General features: G+C 44.1%; 1 protein-coding gene across 2 annotated transcripts; it reads right to left on the bottom strand.

Moving 5' to 3' along the window:
• Positions 1-225: 225 nt before the first annotated feature.
• eif4h (eukaryotic translation initiation factor 4h) lies at positions 226-8,865 on the bottom strand. 2 transcript variants are annotated; one of them, XM_062418606.1, is made up of 7 exons: positions 8,753-8,865; positions 6,523-6,710; positions 5,145-5,209; positions 4,957-5,062; positions 2,993-3,082; positions 2,417-2,605; positions 226-365 (listed from the first exon to the last, which is right to left on the bottom strand). In XM_062418606.1, the coding sequence occupies exons 1-7, from the start codon at positions 8,815-8,817 to the stop codon at positions 226-228; spliced, it is 843 nt and encodes a 280-aa protein (XP_062274590.1). In that variant the 5' UTR covers positions 8,818-8,865. The 2 variants fall into 2 exon arrangements, with proteins under 2 accessions (XP_062274590.1, XP_062274591.1); XM_062418607.1 differs by having other exon boundaries at positions 2,417-2,607; positions 3,010-3,082.
• Between the last annotated feature and the right edge of the window lie 2,264 nt (positions 8,866-11,129).

The following is an 11,129-nucleotide window of genomic DNA, read 5'->3' as shown; positions in this document are numbered from 1 at the left end:
AGAGGAAGAAGAGGAGGGCGGCGTCTGCTGTCTGTCTGTCTATCAGGAAGGAAGGAATGCTAACTGTGGTGTTTTATTTATTTCTTTGTTTTTTCTCGTTAAGTTAAAGTTCTCTATTCGTTCACTGTTATGTCCCCCCCCCCCTCCCCGACCACCCTTACCCCGTACCTCCCCCACCACCCTTACCCCCTCCCCCACCCGCCTCCCCCCCGGCCCTCATGGCCTTCAGTCTTTTTCTCTGGAAATCACCTCCTCTCGTGGCTTGGCGCCGCCAAATATGGCAGAGTTTGGGTTGGCGACCTGGTTCAGCGGCTCAGAGACGGTCCGAGGCTTCAGCTGCAGGCGGGGCCGCTGTGCACGCTCCTCTGTAAAACACACACACACACACACATTAGCACTGTGCACGCTCCTCTCTAACACACACACACATTGGATTACATGATTAAAACTAATCTTTGAATTGTACGTCTACATGAACTCGCTCCTCTGAGAATCACCCCTTATCAGGGGGCGGGGGGGGGGGGGGGGTCTGTGTGACCCTGAGAGCTGTGTTGTCGGGGGCAACGGCCCCTGGTAGGGTCTCCCAAGGCAGACTGATCCAAGGTCCAGACTAAGAACGATTTCAATGAAGCGATGAAAAACGGATGCCAGTCAGATATCAGCCAAAACCAAGTAACGGATTTTATCGGACTGGATCTAAAATCTCCAATATTAGCACTCTAATACAAGCAGTCCAGTAATCTGCTCCAGCTCGTCGATCCAGCAGCAGCCGGAGCCAGCATGCAGAGCCCTGATCACACAACAGCGTGAGCGTGTGCTAACTGTTCTGCTGCTAAGTAAGTAGCAAGAAGTAGGAGTGATGTCGGCTGTGTGGCAGACGTTGCAGCTGAGTGCAAAACTTGTAATGCACAAGTTTCCCGTGGTGGCACAGATCAGGGGAAGTTTAATACGACCAACCTCGAACCTTGAAGCAGCATCACAAGAAACAGCACAAGGATTTTTCACAAGACCACGGAGGCGAAGAAACAAACCGCCGGTTCCCTCAAACAACCAATGCTGTCCGAAACATTTGCAAAGCGTGACGAACTCCCACAGGACGGCAGAAAGGCAGTTTATTGTGCTTGATGACCAGCCTCTGTCTGTGGTGAGTAATGTCAGGTTTAAATGCTTAACTGAGCACCTCGAGCCTCGCTACATTATGCCTAGCCGCCTCTACATTGTTGACAAAACAATACCCCTGTTTGAGTAATATCACTTGATCAAGCCTTTTCTAACATCCCACGCTACAAAATAAGTAATAAAAGTATGTATGATTCATGCTGATATCAGTATCAGATCAATATCGGTATCGGCCAATACCCAAGGCTGCATTATCGGTATCTGCCAATACCCAAGGCTGCAATATCGGTATCGGCCAATACCCAAGGCTGCAATATCGGTATCGGCCAATACCCGAGGCTGCGTTATCGGTATCGGCCAATACCCGAGGCTGCATTATCGGTATCGGCCAATACCCGAGGCTGCATTATCGGTATCGGCCAATACCCAAGGCTGCATTATCGGTATCGGCCCATACCCAAGGTTGCATTATCGGTATCGGCCAATACCCAAGGTTGCATTATCGGTATCGGCCAATACCCAAGGCTGCATTATCGGTATCGGCCAATACCCAAGGTTGCATTATCGGTATCGAATCCGAAGTGAAAAAGTAAATAGATTCCTATTTCTAATAAATGACATGGTATCGGATCGGTGCCTGAACTCCAGTACTCGCCGGTACAGATGTATTTTCAGCAGTATCGGAGGCAACTGTAATTACATATCTCTGCTGGTCTGGGAACAGCTTGGGATCCTCCAGGAGGGTGTTGTGACCCGACCCCGGATAAGTGGTTGAAAGTGGGCTGATGGGTAATTTAAAGTCCGTGTAAAGTAAAAATAAATATGTGTTCTGAGTTTGACATACCACAGAAAAGTGTGTTGTTAACCACCCTGCCAAATGTGAATGATTAAAAAAAATCGCCAAATATGTGAAATTAGGCTTCAAAGTTGTGTAATAGTCTGCCTATTTCTCTGCTCCCAAACGCTGTGGGAGTGCCCGCCGAGTCCGCTGAAGCCCCGCCCCCTACCGAGTGTCACCTGTCAATCAAAGTCACCACCTCTACCAAAAACATGGACGCTAGGTCTGAGAGATTTCAGCTGCTAGCTCGGCGGCTAACTCAGCTGCTAGCTCGGTGGCTAGCTCGGCGGCTAACAGTGAAGCCTAGGTCCACAATTCAAATCTAAATGGTTGAAATGCTTTTTACACCTTTTTTAGAAATACATTTATGACCTATTTAATGTGTTTAGAAGAAAATGTCTGAATTCACTGTACACAGTCTTTAAATGAAATCATGTGACAGACAGGAAGTAGTCTCACCGTCCGATGGTTCTCTGAAGTCTGTCGCTCCTCCTCGTGGTGGCCCGTCTCTGAAGCGAGACATTCCTCCTCCTCCTGCTCCTCCACCGGCACTGCCGCCTGCGCTGCTGCCCCCCCGTCTGTCACTAGGGCGACTGCCGCCGCCACCTCGACTCCGCCCCCCCATGAAGTCATCATCCCTGAATCCTCCTAAAGAGACACAGACAGCAGACGGGTCAGCTGACTGCTGCAGGTGTGCTGCAGCATCAGGAACCTGTCAGGTGACCAATGAGCATGAGATGGTTGAGGCGAAAGGTATGATGGGAAAAACGGGGCATGGTCCAAACCCTGGGGGTAAAAGGTCAACACTGTTTGCACCGCCGACAGAACATAGAAGTTTAATTAAGTTTTATCATTGAAATGTTAGATTATCCAGGAGGCGGGGCCTAATATAACCCGTTTAAATGTGTTTAATCGTGTCGTTAAGGTTCAGATTAGTTTAACTAAATGTTCGTTTAGTGCAGATTAGCTTTGGGACATTTTCCTGCCAGCAGTGTTCTGATTGGCCGGCTGGGACCAGCTGCTCTCTGACATCACCTCCTCCTCCTCCTCCTCCTTGCTGGTCGAAGTCGTCGCGGAAGTCGCGTCCTCCTCCTCCTCGGGGAGCTCCTCGACCACCTCCTCGTCCTGCAGGGGACAGGGGCAGTTTAACACAGACAGGAGGGAGCAGAGGGAGACAGAGAGGAGAGGAGGAGGAGGTGCCACCTCCTTCTGGAAGGAGCAGGAAGGACAGCGCTGAAGAGGCGGAGCTTGTTAGTTGTCCAGCAGCCAATCAGAGAGGAGACGTTAGAGAGGATTAAAGCTGCAGCCTGTTGCACCGCAACCCTCATTTCCCATTTCAAGTGAATGCATCATTTAAAAAGACCAAAATAAAGTTTACTTAACAAATGTTAACAAATTAATTTTGATAAGATAAAAATGAACTGAATGAAGAAACCAGCTGTTCAACGTGTTTCATTAAGTTACTTTAACTAAATATCTTTAATGTTAAAATTAACATCTGATTTAATTAGCTGGTGCAACAGACCTCTGCTCACCTGTTACCTGTCTCACCTGTTACCTGTCTCACCTGTTACCTGTCTCACTTGTTACCTGTCTCACCTGTTACCTGTCTCACTGTCTCACCTGTTACCTGTCTCACCTGTTACCTGTCTCACTTGTTACCTGTCTCACCTTTTACCCATTTCACTGTCTCACCTGTCTGACTGTTACCCGTCTCACCTGTCTGTCTCGAACAGTTAAAAGGAAAGTGGGGGGGTGAGGATGAAGATGAAAGGATGAAGATGAAAGGATGAAGAGTAAAAAGATGAAGAGTCCTCCTCCTCCTCCTCATGCAGTGTTCCTCACTCAAACTGGTTCTGATTGGTTGCCCCTCAGTAGGCAGCTGACCAATCAGAGCTGAGTGGGCTCATCAGGAGGGAGGGGGGGGGCAGGATAAAGGAGCAGTGTAACATTTTATACTTTTTATTATAAATTAATAAAAAAACTTTCATTCTCCAGTCTCAGCTGCTGTTTATAACACACTAATACACACACAATAACCCTAACCAGAGATACACACACACACACACACACACACACACACACTAACCCAGTGTTTCCCATACATAGACCAATGTGTGGCGCCACAGAATCAATGCTCCCTGGTTCTAGTTAGTGAACTATCAGCTTCTACCTGCTCAGATCTCACAGTCAGCAGAGCAGCAGCTAGTAGCTAATGATGGGAGGAGAGCAGCAGCTAGTAGCTAATGATGGGAGGAGAGCAGCAGCTAGTAGCTAATGATGGGAGGAGAGCAGCAGCTAGTAGCTAATGATGGGAGGAGAGCAGCAGCTAGTAGCTAATGATGGGAGGAGAGCAGCAGCTAGTAGCTAATGATGGGAGGAGAGCAGCAGCTAGTAGCTAATGATGGGAGGAGAGCAGCAGCTAGTAGCTAATGATGGGAGGAGAGCAGCAGCTAGTAGCTAATGATGGGAGGAGAGCAGCAGCTAGTAGCTAATGATGGGAGGAGAGCAGCAGCTAGTAGCTAATGATGGAAGGAGAGCAGCAGCTAGTAGCTAATGATGGGAGGAGAGCAGCAGCTAGTAGTTAATGATGGGAGGAGAGCAGCAGCTAGTAGCTAATGATGGGAGGAGAGCAGCAGCTAGTAGTTAATGATGGAAGGAGAGCAGCAGCTAGTAGCTAATGATGGGAGGAGAGCAGCAGCTAGTAGCTAATGATGGGAGGAGAGCAGCAGCTAGTAGCTAAGTATGGAAGCCTAATGATGGTAAAAGTAAAACTGGTAACTACAAAAATAGTTGCAGCCCTATTATTACCCCCGGACCCCCCTAGTGTTGCTAGGTTACCGATACACAGCACTGCTGCTACAACGTCAACGCCCCCTCCCCCCGGTCAGAGCCCCTCAAAAGGTCTCCGTACGACCCTGCACCACACATAGCTACCTGGTCTGTGGGAAACACTCTGACCCTAACACACTCGCTCATCAACACTCACACACACCTACCGTCGTCTTTCCTGAATCCGAAGCCGCCGCCGCCTCCTCCTCCTCCTCCTCGCTCTTGCCTTCGTCCCTCTGCGATGTCCACCCTCAGTGACCTTTCACCTAGCAACTGCAGGGGTCAAAAGGTTGTGTCAGTCAGAGACATTACTGCTGAGTCAGCATACAGGAACAGGAAGTGATGTCATACTCACTGCGCCATCGTACGCCAACGCTTCTTTTAACGACTCTAGGTCCTCAAACTCCACGTAACAGAAACCTGAAGATACACACACAGAGATACACACACACGCACACAGATATAAACACACAGATACACACACACAGATACACACACACACACACACACAGATACACACACACAGAGATATACACACACACACACACACAGATACAGAGAGATACACACACACAGAGATACAGAGAGATACACACACACACACAGAGATACACACACACAGATACAGAGAGATACACACACACAGATACACACACAGTTAGTGTCAGCTGTTGTTTCCAGCTGAGAAGTTCTCCTGAACTAAAACTGTGACCTCACAGCATCGACTCCTCTGCATTAAAGACTAACTTTATGATCTTTTACAGGATGTGATACAATAGAGAGGTAGACGCCCATCCACAGCTCCCAATGCAGGTGGATCCTACTCTACCTGCATTGATGGATTCTACTCTACCTGCATTGGTGGATCCTAGTCTACCTGCATTGGTGGAGCCTAGCCTACCTGCATTGGTGGAGCCTAGTCTACCTGCATTGATGGATCCCAGTCTACCTGCATTGGTGGATCCCAGTCTACCTGCATTGGTGGATCCCAGTCTACCTGCATTGGTGGATCCCAGTCTACATGCATTGATGGATCCCAGTCTACCTGCATTGGTGGATCCCAGTCTACCTGCATTGGTGGATCCTAGTCTACCTGCATTGATGGATCCTAGCCTACCTGCATTGGTGGATCCTAGCCTACCTGCATTGGTGGAGCCTAGTCTACCTGCATTGGTGGATCCCAGTCTACATGCATTGGTGGATCCCAGTCTACATGCATTGGTGGATCCCAGTCTACATGCATTGATGGATCCTAGTCTACCTGCATTGGTGAATCCCAGTCTACCAGCATTGGTGGATCCTAGTCTACCTGCATTGGTGGATCCCAGTCTACCTGCATTGATGGATCCTAGTCTACCTGCATTGGTGGAGCCTAGCCTACCTGCATTGGTGGATCCTAGTCTACCTGCATTAGTGGATCCCAGTCTACCTGCATTGATGGATCCTAGCCTACCTGCATTGGGAGCTACTCCACTATTTCTACTTTTCTAGGATGTGAACATTTTAAAGGTCATTTCTAAAGAACAGGAGGAATATTATTATAGAAGAAGAAGACATAGTTCTTTATTTAAATGTCTGATTGAGTTCACAAATAACAATAAATAATAGTTTAGTAGTTTTTAGTGATTTGATATGACAGGAAGTGATTGTGTTAAATCAGCTGTGACATCGTCTCCATCGCTGCCTGAGTCACATCATTAGTGACTGTTAGTTAACCCTTCCCCCCCGCTGACCTTTGAACTTGTCTGTCTCTTTGTCTCGGACCAATCGGACGCTGCGGATGTTGAGCTCTTTGAAGATGATGTCGATGTCTCCCTGGACCGTGTTGAACGGCAGGTTTCCAACGTACGCTGTGAACGGAGGCTCTGACGGCAGCTCCTTCTGCTTCCTGGGGCCTCCGGGGCCGCCGCCGCCACGGGGCCTGCAGCACGGGACACGCACTGATCAATACTTTATATCAATACAGCACAGAGTCATCCTACCATACTGTTCATATTCTATCCTCACATACTGTTCATATTCTATCATCACATACTGTTCATATTCTATCATCACATACTGTTCATATTCTATCCTCACAGTTTGTTTTCCTCATAAAAAGTGTTCATACCAAACGTTGAAGCACAGATGTGTTTAGAAAGCATCAATAGTCTCACTGACTGATCAATAAATGTGATTAAACCTTGATTCACGTGTCAGAGAGCAGAGAGAGTGTATTTTTTTTAGATTTTACACCACTAAACATCTCCTTTCACACAATATCATGTCCTATTTTACCTCAGACATGAAAATATAACATAGCAATAGTGATGGAAATGTCTCTTTTTGGTAGTTTTGAGTCTCTTTAGTCTCTCCATCTCATAGTTACCATGGTAACTAGATGGCAGCTGTCACTCAAACTAACTGTAGGTCATTTTTTCATCTCTTTTTGGTGGTTAAATGTTATTTAATGTAAAGGTAAAATGAGCAGAGCTTTCTGGAGCTGTGGGGTTTATTGTATAACCATTAGAGCCATCAGTCTTCACTGCTACATCATAAAAAGAATCTTATTAAAACTATTAACTATTCATTTCACTAAAACACATGTCAATAGATACGGAGATAATCTGACCCAGAACAGCCTCAATGGACAAACATCTGGAGCACAAATACTAAATATAACATTTAATATGTTTATATTTTGGTGCATTTTGGGCCACTTTAGGAAAAGTCATCAAATTTCAGAATAAAAGACTTCTTTGTTTTTTTTTACAGCTTTTAAATAAACTTCAGTTTTTGGGCCTCTGTGACTCTTATTTTGGCGGTCTCAGACTTTTGGACCCAATCAATGATTTTAAATATTGATTAATCTGATGAATTAAATTCTGGATGAATCTGATCAATACAAAGCTGATCAGTGTTATTGATCTTCAGTTTTCATTCAGAAACAAACTGAAATCTGAATTTAGACTCAAAATGATCAATAATCAAAACTGATCAGCTGACCGATTAATAACCTGACCGATTGATCGATTGATAACCTGATGGATTGATCGCTGCAGTTTCAGACTAAATAATAACATTATGAAACTCTGGAGCCGATCAATAAAGCTCCATTATATTGATTTATTGATTGATCAATAAATCAATAACTGATCAGCTGTGTCGTTATCAATGTGAAACTGATCAGTTATCAATCATTGAACATTTCCTGACGTTTCACTGATTATCAGTTATTGATCAATCAGAAGAAAACTGATCGATTACTTTTTTCAGTCTCAGATTTATTGATTAATTTAATGATTGATCAATAAAACACTGAGCAGACGTATTGATCATGTAACTGATTGATTACCCGGAGATCATTACATCAGCTTCAGCTCTGAACACTGAGTCATTGATTCATTGATTAGGATCGATAAAATATTTCTGATCAATAATCAAACTGATTTTCTTTGTTCACAAAATAAACTCAGCGAGTGAAGCTCAGCTGATCAATGACGGATCAATAACCTGATAACCAGATCAATAACCTGATCAATAACGGATCAATACCCTGATCAATACCCATCTCCAGCCAGCCGCATGCAGCGGTGCGAGCAGCAGCACCATGCGGGCTTCCAGCAGCTTCCTCTCGGCCTCTCCTCCCGCTGCGCCCCGCTGCTCTCCGGTACCACTAGCACCCCCCCCCCCTCATCCCTGCACCACATGTTATTGATCCGCAGAGCTCGGAGCTGATCAGGTTATTGATCCGTTACTGTGTATGCGCCTACTGCTAGCTGTTAGCATGTTAGCTGCGGGTCCTCGGTGTTTCCTGCCCGCCGTTCCCGGCCTCCAGAGCCTTTCCCGGGCTGCGGCCTGCAGCAGCCCGGCGGGTCGGGCTCCGGGGCCCGGCCGCCCCGCTCCGAGGCTCCGGGAGGCCGGTCCGCTGGGTTCCGTGCTGGAGGCCGCTCCGTGGAGCCACCTGACCGGGAAGAGACTCACCCTCTGCCGCCGCCGAAGCTGCCGTAGGCCCGGTCCCGCTCCTCGTAGCTGTCGTAGTCCGCCATTACTGCTGCTGAGTCCGAGAGGGAGGTCCTTCACGTCACAGCACCGCGGGCCCGGCTGCCCGCTCCGCGCCTGACCGGAAACATCCGCTCATTTATTATATGTTTAAACAACTTTCAAGAACTACTTTTAAACATTTTACACATCTATCCAACAAATGTTTACCTTTCTACATTTTTAGAAACATGATAAATGCTATTTTTGTAAAACTGAAAAAGATGATCTTTATTTATTTCAATTATTTTGTAACACTGTAAACCTTTTTATTTTGTTAATAATATTTCATAACAACCTCATCATTTAAGTTATTATTAATTTAAATAAAAGAGTTTCTAAAATATAAAACAAATAAGAAAAGTCATTGAGTCACTTATACCATTTTTATTTATTTCCTTTTTTATTCCTTATTTATATTCTTTTATATTGAAATCGTTTTATTTTTCTATTTTCACTTCCTTCTTTAATCTTTTATTTATGAACTGAAAAGTCTGGTTGTTTGTTCTGTCCAACAAAGAATAAATAAATAAATGATATGTTTACAGTTTATTAGAATAAAATAACTATGATCTATTAACTTCATTATTCTCATTACTGGAAATATTATAAATCACTACTCACACACTTAAAGAATAATATGATATAATATGAGAGCTGAACAGATGTTTTTATTAAAGGATGTTAAATATTATTTTCTGATGAACTGAAAGTAAAGAAAGATTAAAAAAGGAAGATATTAATGTTTTAAATGTTTAAAAGCTCCAACAACACACCCTGACCTGTGGGAGGCGCTGCAGCACCAATCAATCCGCTGTATTATATTATATTATATTATATTATATTAAATTATATTATATTATATTATATTATATTATATTATATTATATTATATTAAATTATATTATATTATATCATATTATATTATATTATATCATATTATATTAAATTGTACTTTATTAATCCCATACACTGTCACTTGTATTATTGTCTTTATAATAAACCTTTATTCTATTCTAACTTTAGACTTTTATCATTTGAAGTGAAAAACATGATTAAATCTAAACTAACCTCTGATCTTTATCCACTGATTCTGTTCTGGAGTTTATCTCACATATTAATACTCAACATATTTCTGTGTATAAATCAGGTGAAATGAATCGTTATCAGCTTCAATATGCAGAGTTTTATTGAATGAGGACAATAACAGATAAACCCAACAAACAGGAAACATATTTATTGACTTCATATATTCAGATATTTGTTTACATTTCTGTCATAATGAGAAACGGCTGTAAACACGTTGTAATAATATTATAAATCTGATCATTTTTCTTCTATGCAGATGACTTTTAAAAGTTGAGAAAACAACAGTTTGTAACAGTCGATCAATGATGATATGATATCTGATGATTTTATTGATCAGCAGCTTGTCTGACTGATGATCAGACATAGAAATCAATTCTTTCTTCTGTCAATAAACAACAAACATTATGATTACCATCATGTGCCTGATCAATAATCAATCATCAGCATTTTATAGAAAGAATGAAAGAAACAAGTTAATGATGCTAGGTTCATTTATACCATGTAAAAACGTAAACATGAGGATCTCTGTGGTTCAACATCCAACTGTTGGTTAAACATCATAACTAACCTGTGATGAAGACGACTGGCCCTTCATCACAGGTTAGTTATAATAATAATAATAATAATAATAATACATTTTATTTAAGGCGCCTTTCAGGGCACTCAAGGTCGCCTTACACAACATAAACAACGATTTAAAAGAGCAAAGGACACAAATAAAATCAGAAACCTGCAGGGTGGATGACAAATTAAAGTGAGTATGAAAGTTTGAAGAGGAGGGTTTTTAGATGGGATTTGAAGATGGATAGAGAGTTAATGTTCCTGATGTCGGGGGGGGGGGGCAGAGTGGCTGAAGGCTTTGGACCCCATGGTGGACAGACGGGCAGAGGGCACAGTGAGGCTGATCTGAGTGCCGGGAGGGAGTGTTGATGTGGAGGAGGTCAGAGAGGTATGGGGGGGGGGGGGGGGGGGGAGGTCAAAGAGGTATGAGGGGGGGTTAGGGTTAGGGTTAGGGATGGGGGAGGGGGGCGAGGTTGTGGATGGCCTTGAAAGTGTGAAGCAGGATTTTGAAGTCTATGTGAAATTTGACAGGAAGCCAGTGAAGTTGTTGAAGAACAGGAGTGATATGATTGATGGAGTTCTGGAGACAATACGAGCAGCTGAGTTCTGGACCAGTTGGCGCTTACGGAGGGACTTGTGGGGGAGACCGAAGAGGAGGGGGGGGGGGGGG

Source organism: Scomber scombrus, chromosome 5 (assembly GCF_963691925.1).
Source record: "Scomber scombrus chromosome 5, fScoSco1.1, whole genome shotgun sequence".
Classification (NCBI taxonomy): domain Eukaryota; kingdom Metazoa; phylum Chordata; class Actinopteri; order Scombriformes; family Scombridae; genus Scomber; species Scomber scombrus.
Note: the sequence above shows the minus strand (reverse complement) of the source record. Positions and strands in the feature narration are given on the sequence as shown.